The sequence below is a fragment of the Leptonotus elevatus genome, chromosome 2 (assembly GCF_054856555.1).
Source record: "Leptonotus elevatus isolate MCC_2025b chromosome 2, RoL_Lele_1.0, whole genome shotgun sequence".
Classification (NCBI taxonomy): Eukaryota; Metazoa; Chordata; class Actinopteri; order Syngnathiformes; family Syngnathidae; genus Leptonotus; species Leptonotus elevatus.
The window spans coordinates 8,365,114-8,381,574 of NC_141240.1; the positions used below are offsets into that span (position 1 = coordinate 8,365,114).

A 16,461-nucleotide genomic window follows, 5' to 3' on the forward strand; every position below is an offset into this window, starting at 1 on the left:
TGAATGAAACAATGAAAATAAGATCAGTTAACTTCATTTGATGGCCAGAAGCAAGACTGAGCGAAACCCCCGAACTGGACGGCGCTCCTGGCATGTGCTTACATTCGAGGAACAGACGAGAGTTGTTCATGTACCTTGAAATGTAATGAGTGAGGGGAGAAAGCCGAAGACGCGCGCACTGGACCAGTAGGTAGCTCGAAATAGAAGGGAGCAACTTGTCTCTATGGAAACGGTGGGTGAAACAGCACCATGAAAGACATGTAGAGAGGGCGATGAGAATGAAAAAGGCTGAGGGAAGAAGAGCAAAAGATTGCGAAGTGGGCCATTTGCGCATGTATAGCTGTGTGCAACGCTGTCATATCAACAGCTTACTGTTCGCATCATCAGTGAGAACATTGATTTTACTTTACTCACACGAGCTTTTTAACAATGGCAGGTTATGATGACACAGGATTCATTCTGATTCTGTCCATGAATGACAGCAACATTGATGTCATGATGGCAGAAGTGTTTGATGTAAAAATGCACTGATATGAAACCCTTCAAAGTACAACAACGTGTCCAACCTTAGTAAGCAAGTCACAAATGTGTCCCTAGGGGCTGACAGTAGCATAACAATGATGTCGTTTGATCAGACAGTTGATAAGTGCTACGATTTTTTTTTTTCGCTTTGCAGTGGCTTTTCTGAGTTTTTGAACACCTGAAAGGTTGTCTGATTTGGGAACTAGTCCAAATCTGGATGGATTCATATAAGGGGTGGGAATCTCATAATTCGATTCCGATTTTTGGGTCTTCAATTCGATTCAGAATCGATTTCCGATGACTTCTGCTTCAGTTTATAGATGTACAAGGAATCGTCATGATCTACTCTAGTCTGACTCGCTAATGCTAATCAGTGCACTTCTCGCGGCACTTTTGTCACTCAAAAGAACGGCTATTCATACAGAACACTTCAGGAATGTTTAAAGAGAAGCATCTTAACATTACTCCCCAGCATATGCTCTTCCTATGTTGCAAAAAAAACCTTTTATTGGCATAACTTGATAATTACTTTTTCCTTCTACTGTGGCTACAACTTAACAGTGTATCAGAATGCGTGGAACCACACTGTCCCTAAGTGGCCAAATCGTGTACAACATGAACAGCACTCTTAATGAAGGCACACACAAACAATGGCAAGACAGTATCAAATGATTGAAGTCAATTCGATTTTGGACATTTAAAACTGATTCGGAATCGTACTAAACGAGAATTGCGATTCTCATGAGAATCTATTTTTTTGGCACACCCCTAATTAATATGCTTCTAAAATGACCCACTATTATCTCTGAAACTGTCTCAAAGAGGAAGTTATTTTAGGATTAGTACAAAGCTTTGCTGCACAATTCCTCACCCTTGCTTTGACCTTTTCAGGCATCACGACCGTGCTGACCATGACCACATTGAGCACAGTGGCCCGGAATTCCCTGCCTCGAGTCTCCTATGTGACGGCGATGGACCTGTTTGTCACCGTCTGCTTCCTGTTCGTCTTTGCCGCTATGATCGAGTATGCTATGCTCAACTACTGCTCTTCGAGTATACGCAGACCCCCAGCAAGAATGCAAAAAATGGTAAGCCACTTATTCATTCCGGTCAAAAGCCAAAGTTCCTCTTTAGGTTCATGCAGTATTCATAACAGCAAATCTACTTTGTAAAGTAGAATAAACCTTTTTATCAAGAGAAATGATGCTCCAAGGAGTTCTGACTTCACTACTGTAGTCTGTGCTGAGGAATTGGACCCATCTGTTTGATCAAAAGGGGTCAATTGCTTAATTATCTATTCATGTTTGCCCGATCAAATATTCCAGATGTGTTTGTGATTCATTTAGTCTGTGGCGTTTTTCTGTGAAATATCAGCACTCAGAAAAGAAACTATCGAGCGCTCAATGAGGCTGTCTTTCTGCATGTATATAAAGTGCATCATGTCTAGTGTCTTCAAAGGTGCATGTCTTTATGAGCTAAAGTGTGCCGCTTGAGAACCTTCCTTGCCGTCACCCAAAGAGCGCTAGAAGCTTTGCGTGGGAGTTCTCAAGGCTGCTGCACCTGTCACCATTGATTCAGTGGCAGAGCACATATCTTTTTGTCAAGCTGCTGTTGCCATTCGGATCGGGAAACTCGGGGCTCACGGCTAATAACCACTTTTTATTTTCGACGGAACCCGTCACACAAAGTTGAGCTCGAGCAACACGTTTGATAAACCTGTAGCTGTGGTGCCTGGATACGTGTGGGATTTGGTCCTTGCAGGGCAGGGCGTGAAATATCAACACTCCCTTTAACCCATTAAGGCCGGGGGCGCATTACCGTCTTTCTAGAGCTCTCTAGCGATCTTCTACCTTTAAATCCGGGAGAGCGGATACGTCATTTTGTTTGGTTTTGACCAATTCTTGGTCTCTCAGCCGATGGAATGCAACAGAATGTACACGAGAGGGTGACGTGGACCTCATAGGATGTTTTGGAATTTTATTCGAGCATTCATGGCTGACGCCGATTCGCGGGAGTTATGAAATAAATGACGCCGATTGACGACGGCGCGGGAGGAATTCGAGCCAGTGTAACCGGTCGACAGAGACGTATTGTTAAGAAATATGTTTGTAGATAATGAGGATGTTGAAAATTTCAACTGCTTTGCAAGGGAATGGACGCCGAATAATTACCACAAGATTATTACAAGTGTTGAAGGTAAATATACCCGCACATGTCACAAATATATTGAAGGTTTATAATAATAAATTTAGGTTTTAAATGTTTTTGGAATTGTGTTTCTATCTGCTTCAGGACCTTGAGATATTAATGATTTATTAGGCATGTTTCCGTTTTCTGATTGGTTCACCTATGAACTTTAAACAGGTCAATACTCGAACTTCTGTAAAAATCTACACATTTCTCTCTCCCTCGACAGGCATATTCGTCCTTCAGCACGGGTCGGCCCCCTCGTCGGCACATGATGCCCACAGGCAATGCTCTTTTCTGGCAGGACTATGACGACGACTGCCTGGACCAGTGCCTGGATGGCAAAGATTGCAAGAGTTTCTTCTGCTGCTACGAGGAATGTAAAGAAGGTGGCTGGAAGAAAGGACGCATCCACGTCAACATCCGTGAACTGGATTCCTACTCTCGGGTATTCTTCCCGACTTCTTTCTTGCTCTTCAACATTGTTTACTGGGTCAGCTACCTCTACCTCTAGTCACACTCTTGACGTGGAGCATTTCAGCTTTTGGATTTGACATGTTGCCTCTGGAGTTGAGGAAGAACCGTTGTTCTCAAACAGAAACTGGAACGGACCGGTCCTCTTCCGGAATCCAAGCAAACCGCAGACATTTGGGTGGCAATGTATTTTGGTCCACAATGTGGCAGAGCACCCACAGTGCCTTCTTTAGAAAGGATGCGCAAGGCCACAGCAGCGTTGTTGTTTTTATTAGCTCATCCATCACGCCGCCGCATGCCAATTTTATTTACTCCCTGATGAAACCAGCATGGTTCTCACTACAGGAAATGGTAGGACGCGCACCATACATTTTGTGGTACTTTACAAGTACAGTAGTTCTTAATAGTAACAAAATGCTACTGGAATTATTGGTATTGTTTTTGGAAAACCCGAGTAGACAATGCAGTTTATATTAAAGGGACGCACAAGAGCTGCATAACTACAAAGGGATCTTGAACCAAACAGCTATGTTTTGTAGTAGTACTATGAAGTCCATCCATTCAGTTCCACTAGGTCACGTTATATATACATGAAGATTTTTTGGTCCCCTAATGAAAAACAAAAGGGAATTTCTGATGCCCTGCCATTTGCTAAGTTGCCTCCCGTGCCGGGCCAGCGACAACCGAGGTGCTGTAAAATACATACAGTGCATATTGTGGTCCAATGTAGGCCACGAAAAAGAGAGTGTTGAAAAATGGATGAGGCTGGATGGTTGGGGATGGAGTCGCTCAAACAGTCACCGTAATGTAAAATTGATGCCACATAAGGAGACATATGGACACACGTGAAACCCAGGCTTAACTTTACTGTTGTGCTTTTTGAAGTTATTTGGCTTTGTAGAACACACGCACGCGCACACACACAAGCTTCTCTCAGTTTGTGTGTGTGTGGTGAGAGTATGTGACCGTTTTCTTTTTCATGTCATACATCTGGAATGTATGTAGGCTGCTAGCGAGTTCCAGTTTGTAAGCTTACTACGTATTCATCAGGCCTCTGAACAAGTTTGTGTCCAATCCAGAGGTACTGTACGTACAGTAGTTAGTAGAAAGGCCCATTTGATGGGAGGTGTTGATGTCGTGTGCTGACTTTTGTCTTTTGACCCAAAAACTCCCCCACTGATTTTTCTACTACACTTTATAAGTGTCAGAGTCCATCGAGATAGTCTAATAAAAAGTAAATCACTACTTTTAAATGGATCAGTGTTTACAAAGCCGCTTTGAAATCTGAGTACTGAACTATGGTCAGCATTGTTAAAAAAATAAATAAAATAGATGACATTGTATTACAATAAATGTATTCTTCTCACTTCCACCTCTCATTTTAATATACAATAATTTGGGTAGGAAAAAGCCAGGCTGATCATGGATCAGTACTCCCCAGAAGAAATATTTGATCTTTTAACTGGACAATAAGTATGTTTTTCTAGTGTGTGGTTCATTGCTTGTATAAATAAATGCTGTTTTGGTCAAGTAGTACTGTGATGTGTCTTTGTGAGAACAAAACATTTGACTTCATAATCAACACTGAGAGAGGCCATCTGAAAATAGGGTTTAGGCGCGTCCAAACAAAGCAGACAACAAGTGATGGATAGTAAAGAAATAGAACACAACATAGACCAATATAGTTTGCCATACTTCCCATTGAAATATCTATCCAATAGAGTTATTGGGGCAGAGAGGGGGCCCAATTTATTTATTTATTTTTTCTGCGGGACCTAAATTTTACCCCTTTTTTTTTCGCTTCTAGAAAAACGCCCTGTTTTAGAAACGGTGACATGTGAGGGAAAAGACACTGAGTTAACCTCTGGTCCTGGCATTTATTACAGTTTCATTCATCTTACATTGCAGTCTGGCATAACACTCTTTGCAAACTGGGTTCATTATACAATTACTGAAACATTTACGGGGGTTCCCTACATCAGTGGTTCTCAAATCGGGGCACATGGAATTTTAAAATATATTTAAAAAGTAGCATACATGCAAGAAACCATCTTGTTTTTTGTTTTGTTTTTCAGTTTCTGCTTTTATTTAAAGTTAACTGAATTATTTGTTTTGAAAACCAACCTGTACCTTGATCCAAAAGGAGGACATGTTATGATAATTATTGCACAATTATTGCACAATTATTTATTTACAATTACAAGACAATTACTTCTTTGCTTTTTTTTTGTTTTTTTGACCGAAACATAGTGAGACTGTGGCCAAAGTTAAAACCAGTTCCCAAATTAAAACAAGACACAAGATGGCACAGCACTGTTTTGTTTTGTTCATCCAAAATGCTTTGCGCTGGTTGGGGGTAAAAGGTTGCAAAAATATTTTGCATGGTGTACATCACTGAAAAAAAGGTTGAGTACCTCTGCCCTACATGATCCTAATCTAGCTAGTTTAGGGCTAAATTGCTAACTTTAGGATAATGTTACATTTCATAACATTAGCCTTGTTATGATTGGTGTCCTGTCTTGCTTGTTAGACAACGAGAGACACCTGGACAAGACACAAGTGGCTGGTTGAGATGATTGGATGACACAAGGGCACAGGATAACGAGTACAGGTGCAAACAAAACCTAACAAGCAAGACAGGACACCAATCATAACAAGCCTAGCCGAAACGCAGTTTAACTATAATGTATTGGTGACAAAAACTTCCTCTGTACAGTGATATTGCCAGTAGTTTAAAAGTTGGAAACAACTTGAAAACTGACCTGTGAATGATGTTTTTATTGAATGTACAGTATGTTCGGACCGCCTGCATGCCGTCACTCACTGGAAAGACATTTATCTATTTTTGTCTCACTCATATTTAGGATCATCGCGCAGGAGACGGAGCAACCTGTCAATCAACTAGAATGGCGTTGGCACTGTTAGATTATTAACATTGTTTTTCTGTTTCAATTTATATTTTAACCATTTTTGATTTTAGTTAGAGCTGTGTAATAATAAGACAACAGTTAATTAATATGTTAGTCAATCTATAGTCCTTTGTTCTCTTCTCTCGGAAAGAAATGTCTAGTAAGGTTTCGGAGTTATCTAAATGAGGGATGTTTGGAAGTGCACGCAGAGGTCTGTCCATAAATTTCCTGGTCAAGGAGGTGCCGGGACCAATTGTTTACCCACATCTGGAGTGAACTAAGATAGGAACTGAAGTAGGATTATCTGTTTGCGTATTTCACTCTGCTGACAGGACAGGATAAAAGGGGGAGAGTATTTTTTGTAAAGTGCGGAGGAGCAGAGAGAGAGACACACTTTGAGATCACTTCTGATTGAGCAAGGATCCAAAGTGGCTTTAGAAATTTCTGAATAAAAAAGCTTGCAAGAAACTTCTTCACGAGATCTCAACTTTGAGTTTTATTTGAACACGCAGGAAATCAAAGATTTGATTTTCTAACAGCACCTTCGTGTTAGCAATAGATTCCTCTTCATGACCCGCCCTACTCATTCTCTGAAAGGCTCATCTGTTCTCATGCCTTTAATTAACCAATAAGACAGCGAGTGCAGGCCAGCCGGTTAAAGGCAGCGGAGGGTGGGCTATGGCCACTCATCTATATACTACTATGTAGCCAATAGCAGAGCTGATCCAGTAATATATACAGATCAGTGGTTCCATAGCGAAATAAAATTCTTAGATTAAAGTTCCATAAGAAATTGTGATGCGATGTTTTTACTTTCTGTTGAGGTACATTAGTTGTCCTGCCCTGGGAAAACTCATGTGAAATGCTAATTACAAAACACAGGATGTGATCATTGTCAAAATTGGAAAGTCTTGCTTTTTCGAAAATGAGGTGAAATTGAGCAAAAAAAAAGAAGAAGTGAGAATGCAGTAATGTATGGACCGAATTCACATTCATATAGGCATAATCCAAGTTTTAACACAGTTTTCATACTATGTCCACAGTATATGAGGGGGAAAATGTTTTCAAAAGTTTCTAGGCATTATTCATACATTTATTATGACTTTGAAGCTTCCACAGTATTTGTTGTGCTCTTTTCCATTGATGGATGGTTGGATAAATTCTACTTGACATTGGTACCTTCAAAGTGATTGATTGGCTGCTTCCTCCAAAAAGGCAACCACACATCATCACACCATCCTTGCTGTTGATTGGCAACATTGTGACCTCTTCCACCTGCGCTGCTTTCTTTCAGTCCGACTGATTACTGTCAAAATGTACAAAAAATAATACACATACAATATGTTCAGATCAAAAATTATTTAAAAAACAATTGGATAATTATCTATTAACATAATTCATTTTTTTCCTTCTTACATTACTTTTGATTTCATAGCTCTTTTCTCTGCATACTGTCGAGTGTAGAAGAAAGTGGGATCCTGTCAACACAGCAAACTGTTTAGAAAATTTCCAGGCTCCATTTTGGAGACAAATGAAATATTTAGGCCTCATACTCGATCTCTGAAGCCATTCCGGATGAATTTTTTTCTGAATGCACACTGCCTTTCTCTGTCTCTTCGTATTTTTGTCACAGGCGTGCGCCACAAACATACGCTGTTTGTCTGCGTACTCTGCACTGCAGCTAATCTGTCGGAGCCAGACACCCCGCAGACTGTATTTATATCCCAATCAGATAGCTATTCAGCTTTTCCCTCTTTCCACGCTTTCTGCTTTTGTTTTTGTGGGTGTGCTACATGAATCATTGTGAGATCTGCATTGTAGTGCAAGCAAGCAGGTGATGAATCTCCACACAAGTGATTATTCCGAAAGTCGCTACTACCTTCCCCTGAACTGAATTATCTATTTAATAACCCACCTAACAACCAATGTTGCAAACTATGGTGTGTTCAAAGCCCCATCAATTTTTCACATAACAGTAACAATACAAAAAACTACATTTGTAGACATTTTTGGGGGTTAACATTTGAAAGAGGGTTCAGCTAAACAGCCCTGCTATGTTTGCTCTGTGGATTATTTGGATCCGCGGCGTGCTACATCCATGTAGTTTGTCCAGGAAGCTTCATCCGGTGAAGGGGAAAGTCAGGAGACGCGCGATGACCCGGTGGCTTGACGAGGGGGGGATGTTTGCTACGTAGCTTCTTTGGATCAATGCGACGTGCTAGCTCAATGCCGTTTGCCCACGCAGCTTCATCCGTTGAACGGGTAAGTCAAAGAAACGCGCGATCACCCACGTCTTGACAAATTTCTTATCGCTAAGCTAATGCTACTCCACATGCTACCAAGTACTTCCATGTCTACTGTGAGCTTCTCCAACATTGTGGATCTCCTTGGATCAAAGCTACTGTTGGCATCTACTGGCAACCACATCTCATTACAATAATTTTGAAGCTCCATACTTGCTGGGGACGTGCATGAGGTTGTTCTACGTCCAGCGCATTAAGAAAACGCAAAACCAGAGTTAATTTGTGGATGGCGCTGAGAGGTTAGATTAAAAACCCGAGTTAATTCGTGGATGGCAATGAATGAATTAAGGTGGCACCAAACACATGTTTTTTGCCCCCAAATCAAGCTTTAAACAAACATGATGTAAAATATAAAAATAATGATGAGGACATGTAGACATCATTTGTAGACAACAGTTAATCAGAAAAAAAAAAAAAAGTTGTATTAAGTGTTGAGTTCTCCTTAAACAGCTGACCTGGTGGAACGGGACGTGGTGGCCAAGGATACTGAGATCTGGGTTTCCTTGCTTAGCTATAAGTTTAAGTGGATGAAAATCTAGATGTATCCTAGGGGTGTCCAACCTTTTTGAAACTGAAAGTTACTTCTTGGGTAAAATGCAAAGGGCCTACCAGTTACATACACACTTCTGAAAGAGCAAATCATATCATCGTGACACGTAGCTAGCTTGTCTCCACAAACACTGGTCATGCGTGACAATACTGACCTATGAACTTTTTTTTTTTTTTTTTGCTTTTTCCAAATTTACACCAATGTGAGTGTGACTTAAAAAGAATAGCAATAATAAAATAAAAATGTGACTTATCTCACTGATGAGCTATTATTAGACCAGGCATGCATGTGCACTATGTTGGTGACCCCTCATGTATCCATTACGCTATAGTACATATTCTGTTCACACAGGTGAGCAGGGCACAACTAGACAAACACCCACTGACACTCACATTCATACCCGTGGCCCCAAATCCCTGCCTATGAGTAATTTAGGTTTTCACTTAATTTGCATGTTTTTGTAATTCTCGAGGAAGGCGGAGTATCTGAAGAAAACCACGAAGCAAGTAGACCTTCAAAGGCAAGGCAGCTTTATTTCTATTGCACATTTCATACACAAGGCAACGCAATGTGCTTTACACAAGCAAAGACACACAGAAATAGACACAACACCTACAAGCATCAACAAACACAACAGTTAATGACATTCAGAAGCAAAGCAGAGAAAACCAAAGTATCTTGTAAAAATTACTAAAAGAACACACGTTACATTAGGGGTGTTAGAAATGCGGCCGAATCAATTTTCAAACATCAATTTTTTATGGGAATATTCAACAAAATGTCTTACTTAAGGTTAGGATTCACACATTAAGCATGGAAGAATGTTCTATTAATGGAACATTAAGCCTTAAAATTGTATTTCAGTGCTGTTCAAACAAACAGACTGCAACCTGTTTGTTAAATGCAGTGGCTCAGTTATAAGCCTGAATTTTCAGATAAATAAATACATTTTCATACAAATATTACAGTGTACATGTACAAGTTTACTAATTAGTATTTTCTAAATTTGAGTTAAAAAAAACCCCGCAATAATCAACTTATAGATTTGTATCGGGATGAATCGAATTGAATCGTGACCTATGAATCGTGACATGAATCGAATCGCCAGGTACTAGGCAATTCACACCCCTACGTTACATACACTTACAATGTTAAAGCACATCAACAGAAAATCTTAAAAACATTTAAAAGTAAAGAAATAAGAGTAGTTTTCTAACATAACTAAATACATTTTTTTTCATCAAAGGTAGAGAGAAAAACTAGCACTTCTCTTCTGTTGGCAGCTTATTCCATTTGTGTACAGCACAACAGCTAAATGCAGCTTCACCATGTTTACTTTGACCTCTGGGTTCCACTAATTGACCCAGGTCTACAGATCTCAGAGCCCTACTGGGTTTGTATTCAATCAGCATTTCTTTAATGCATTCAGCACCAAAATCATGCAGTAATCTATAGACCAGTAGCAGAATTTTGAAGTTTATTCTACAGCTGACTGAGAGCCCGTTTAAAGTCTTAAGAACTGATGTAATAGTGTATATACATCAGTAAAGGCCATACAAAATTGAACTGTATGTTCTGTGAGTCAGACTTTTAGCCTTTAAAACAGGTTATAATGCCCTTCATACCACTTGTTGTTCATAGGTACATTGCACACACAATCATAGGTCACATGAATTATGCATGTGGCGTTAAATGGAAATTGGGACATTTGTAGTACTAGATGTTTGTTTTTTTTCTGATTGAAGTCAGTGAGGCGTAGGAGTGGTGAATTTCTCACAGCTGGAATCCCACATGCCAGCCATGAGTCGTACATGGCCTTTTTCCCACAAAATCCCACCAAAACAAACGGGTTCAACACTGGCACCTTCATGAAAACCAGCAGAATGCTTCCGTTCCCGTTTGATCAACAAATGTCATAAAATATGAACTATTATAACAGTCGACATCTCCTACTTTTATACCTCAAGTAGTTTCCACTTTGGTCATTTTCTAAATGTATATGACGAACTTTAGTTGCTGTCTCATTCCATTCTCATGACTGCTTCTTGGAATGAAGCTCAAGTGGCTTGTTATGCTTCTCTTATCCACAGCATCATGTCAAATTGGACAATTAATCTACCAGAATTGTGATCTACTGTCACCGAACAAAAATTGCGCCAGACTTATTCTGTAATTAAAGAGACTGCACGTCTCCTATTTCCTGGAACGTGTTGGGCTACACGATGTATGTGGTGGTCAGCATGAAAGAGGAAACGTTGGGAAGTTGACAACAGGCATTACCATAATTGGATTTCATTTAGGCCTGCGTCTCCGGCATGTGATAGTGACCTTTTTTAGTATGGCACCTCCTGACACCCAATCTCACAGCTCTGTCTGACAAAATGTTTCTCTGCCATACCTGTCCTTGGCATTGGGGGGATTAGACCATTAACCACTATTGTTAATAACACGCGTGTACACCAAGTCCATTTTCAGGGGCATTCAGTCTTTGCCACGTTTATTCACCATAACAAATCTCAGTGATATGATGCAAATTAATGTATTGAAGAGGTATATTTTCTACATTAAAGTCAAGAATTTGATGTAGCAGGTGAACCATTTCTCATCTTCCCCATCTTCACTGATACCACTAGCCTTGGGCCTTTAATTCCTCATCTATTCTTATCTCCTTATTAGATCATTAGATACTGCGGCAGTAAAGCAAATTTCAAAACCTGCAGCTAGAGTTTTAACCTGCATTTTATTTGCCCACTCAAATGACTTGTCTTGTTTGGATGTCTGCATTTGAAAGATATCTAATCTGTTTCAGGACATCCTCTTTCTCTTGCTGTCACTACAGTAAATATCCTGAGGAAGTGAAAGTAGTGCAGTGTCCCCGAATTTCTCTCATTATAAGAACATACACCATTTCCCACCATTTTATTGGTAATGGTTAGGAAAAGAAAATGTTTGCCTCGTAAAGATGTTGATTTGCAGTGAGTGCTAATGTCAACCCATTGCATAGACAGTGAAGAAAATGATTAAGTTTGGACTGTCAGCAAAGCACAAAGTAAAATACAATAATCTCCTGCAATACAGACGGTTTGGAACGATAATGATAAACCAAGATGGGAAGATGGCAAACAATTGACAATGTCACACTGCCTCCCATCTGTCTTTCTCCTTGACAAGAGGACAATTTACCCATAATGCACCAGGCTTCCTTTCCATTTCTATTTGTTGCTATCTTACCTTTTTCCTCTTTTTCTGCCTCCTGCGCTGGGAGACAACAATGCTATTATAATATTGTTAGTTAGTGGCTATGCCATAATATACTGTAAAGGCGGGAGTCGGACACCGTTGGGCAGACGGCATGCGCCGTCTGATCAGTGAATAAATGACTGTCGTGAAGTCGGTCAGAGTTGGAATATTTCGGAGGGGGGGACGTTTCCAGCAAATTTGACATGTTGAATCGGCGTCGGGGGCATTTGATCACTGTTAGCTGTTAGCTAGCGAATCAGCGCACGGGGCAAGAAGAGCAAGTGACAACGCGGATAAACATTACTCAACTCAACTTTAGGGTTTTTCAGCACAGCACACGTGAATATTAAAGTCCCCCATAAAGAGGATGTGATCATATTTCAGCATGATTTTGGCAAGAAGATTTGCAGTCGCTTAAAAAGTCCTTATTGTATTTTGGAGGTCGGTAAATGACAGTTTGGCCGACTTCAAAGAAGGTGGCTTCAAAGCTGTTTATCGATGTGGTAAATAGACATCGTTTACATTTAATTCATTTAAAAAAAATTAATAGTCGCCGTTCCTCCACCTCGGCCCGTCCAAGTAAGCACAGCCAGGCGGTAGTAATTCAATCATAGCGGTGGACCCACCAGCGACAGTCCAGGTCTCCGTCAAGCAGAGGAAATCCAAGTTGGAAAGGAAAAACTCCCTCAAAATAAACGTTTTGTTTGTCAATGACCGCGCATTTAACAGCGTGATCCTTGTGATCCTTCCGTCCGGCGGTCTCGAGGAAGCTCCTTCAGAAGCTAAAGGCTGTCAATGCGTCAAAAACGCGAAGGGCAGCACGGCCGAAGCTTTTCGGGTGAACCGACGATCGGTAGCATCCAGGAGTCGACAGGGTCCAGGATACGCCACAACGGAGTACATCCATGCGTTCGGGAACGAGAAGGGGACGAAGCTTGTTCCAGTGCTCGTTTTTACTTCACCAGCTGGCCGCCGCGTTTACCCCGGCGCCACTGTCAACACCGGTATGAGTTGTTTTTATATCTCTATTTTTGCGAGGCTCTGTGGTGTGGTGTGCCTATGAAAGTGTGCAAGCCATTATTAATATATTTTCACACCTTCTGTTTCTGGTTTGCAAAAAAAAAGTCAATTCTCATTCTTTTTGCTTGTTCACAACCTGAATGCACAAATTCAAATATTGCCCAACTATATATATATATTTGTAAATAAAATACTATAAACAAATCTCACCAGACAGAGATTACTAATTGTATATTTCATAATGGATTCACCCCTTTTTATCAGCAATGCTGACATTTGTTTATGACTTTAAAAAAAAAAGTGAGTTCTGCCAACCCTGTGGAAGCGCACAACCTCCTCTACTGACAGAAGCAGAGAACTCCAGCGGGTCTGATTGGCCAAGGTAAGTGCAGTTTGCGTTCATGTGTTGTGCTAGGCTTGTTTGCTTGATTCTACAGAGCACTACACTGCATTGCATTACAGTCGTGTCATGTGACTGCTACGTTTGATGGATAAAATGGAGTCGAATGTCACTACTACACATTGGATTAGTCAACATGTTCATCTTTGGGAGGGTGTTTTGTTTCCAACCTTAAACATTTCTTGACAATACCTTATATGTGACCTCACTAGTCTAAACATGACATTTTGATTAATATTACATTTGTGGAATATGAGTTATGAAGCAAAATCCAGCCATTGTTATCCATCACAGGGGGCGGCCATTTTGCCACTTGCTGTCAACTGAAGATGACAGTTCACAGTGCTCAGCCAACGACCAATCACAGCTCACCTGTTTTCTGAAGATGAGCTGTGGTTGGTTGTTACCTGAGACCTGATCAACATTGATGTCATCTTCAGTCGAAAGCAAGTGGCAAAATGGCGGCCTTCTGATATTGATAAAAACTTCGGAATTTAGCTGCTTAACTCATATTCCACTAAGTGTGTGTGTGAGGGTGGGGGGGGGGGGGTCTCGTCATACTCCAGTGGTCCATTGAGCGCATGCAATAATAGTCCAGTTTGACATTTGGGTCATGAGCCACCATTTTAAAATCAGGATAGACCCCTTTCTTTGTCTCCAAACAGGGTGACACGGACTCCTACAAGGTGTTTTTCAGCCAAGCTATTAAGTGATCAACAAAAAAACATTTCAGCTGCACAAAACCACGGTGATAGAGAAAAGATGGAGAGAAATGAATTCTTGCTGACTTTTTAACAACCTAGATGGCTGAAGAGAACATTTTGCCTGTTTGAAAAATCGACTCCCAGAAAGCCCCTCAATGTTGATGTTGTCAACAAAAAATACCGAAATGTGATAAGGGCTGGCAATGAAAAGTCAGCTGGGGGGAAACGCATCGTAACGATTGGATAAATTGCTCCTGGTAAACAAAACTATCCCTTAAAAAGCAAACGAAAAACGTATCCACACTAGATGAATGTGCTTGTGGTACTACCTGCTAAATTGTCTTATCAGCGCTCAGAATAGGGCCTCACTAAGCACTAACCCTTTAGTGGGGATATTCTTTAGCAGCTTGAAAATAAATAAATCTATTCTTTGTTGAAGTTACTTGATTGAGTACGACAGCTCCGGTGGCAGGGAAGGTTGAGATAAGAGCACTTTTGATAGCAACATTTATCATGCGGCAGTGCAATCGCACGTAGCTTCTATTCCCACGAGTCCATTTATTAAGTACACCTGAAGAGTGCCTGTGCAATTTAATCAAACAGGAGCTAGAACTCTTAACTCCATTGGTTAATGAATTTTGCGTGTTATTTTTCCTTTTGTTTTCATTGTCTTCCTTCAGGTAGGCCACTTGAATTGAATCATGCATGACTACTGACACGGAACAAATTTCTTGGCAAGCACATTGCTGCTACAGCAGGCAGTGGAAGAATGATATAAAAAGCTTGTGCATCTTATTTTTGGGGGAGGTATCCGGACTTTTAAAAGAGGAATGGGATTTAGAGGTGCACCATTCTGCAGGGCGTTGCTCCCTCACGTAAAGGGGTTTAAATAAATCATGTCCCCTCTTAAAGGCCCGGTGCTGTTAACCGCAACCAGACGAAAAAAGAGAAAGGATCCTTAATGGAGCAAACACACTCTCCAAGTCACTGCAGACCAAAAATGACAACAGTGAGCAGCATTTTGATTTGGATTTCCAAATGTGGCACTTTAACTGTCCAAGTGAGGAAGAGAAAAACTTGTTTGACAGAATGACTGCTTTAACCAGACTAGATTACATTTTTTATAAAAAAATAAATAAAAAAAAAGGCTGCTGGTGATTTAGTTAGTCGGCTCTGTGTGGCGTTTGCATGTTCTCCTTGTGCTCGCCTGGAATTTCTTTGGCTACTCCTACATATTTCAAAGCTTTAAATTTGTGAATCTCAATAAGTGTCACACACTGATTTAGTGTGTATGATTTAGCAATGATCAAAATTACATTTACCTTTGCAAGGCAGAATGGTTTGCTATAATGGTTACTGGTTAGGCAACCACGACAGCCCCACAACAACCAGAGCCTTTAGGAACTCCGGACGGATCTCATCCACCCCCGGGGCCTTGCCACCGAGGATTTTTCCAACCACCTCAGTGACTTCGACCCCAGAGATAGGGGAGCCCACCTCAGAGTCCTCAGACCCTGCTTCCTGAAAGAAAGACGTGTCGGTGGAATTGAGGAGGTCTTCGAAGTATTCTCCCCACCGATTCACAACGTCCCGAGTCGAGGTCAGCAGCACCCCATCTCCACTAAACACAGTGTTAATGGCGCACTGCTTTCCTCTCCTGAGACGCCGGTGTCCACCAGCGGGTTCGAGGATTCCCGCCACGACAGGCACCAACCACCTTACGGCCACAGCTCCGATCAGCCGCCTCAACAATGGAGGCGCAGAACATGGTCCACTCTGACTCAATGTCTGAAGGCGAAGGGAGGCTACCCTTCCGTTCACCGGGGTAAACCCCAACGTACAGTCGCCTAGCCGGGAGACAATAAGTATGCCCACACCTGCTCTGCGCCTCTCACCGTGGGCGACTCCAAAGTGGAAGAGAGTCCTGCCCCTCTCGCAAGGATTGGTACCAGAACCCAAGCTGTGTGTGAAGGCGAGTCCGACTATATCTAGTCGGAACTTCTCGGCCTCACACAGCAGCTCGGGTTCCTTCCCTGCCAGAGAGGTGACATTCCATGTCCCCAGAGCTTGCTTCAGTAGCCGGGGGTCGGACCGCCAAGGCCCCCGCCTTTGGCTGCCACCCAGATCACTGCGCACCCGACCCCTTTGGCCC

The 16,461-nt window shown here is 41.4% G+C and overlaps 1 protein-coding gene across 1 annotated transcript in view; it reads left to right on the forward strand.

Moving 5' to 3' along the window:
- The window catches only part of LOC147178308 (gamma-aminobutyric acid receptor subunit gamma-3-like), a 76,996-nt gene extending 72,470 nt beyond the window's left edge, over positions 1-4,526 (forward strand). The window contains exons 9-10 of the mRNA XM_086068998.1: positions 1,414-1,610; positions 2,939-4,526. Coding sequence (XP_085925124.1) covers positions 1,414-1,610; positions 2,939-3,223 — 482 coding nt within the window. The 3' untranslated portion in view covers positions 3,224-4,526. The remainder of the gene's footprint in view (positions 1-1,413; positions 1,611-2,938) is intronic.
- The last annotated feature ends 11,935 nt before the right edge of the window (positions 4,527-16,461 follow it).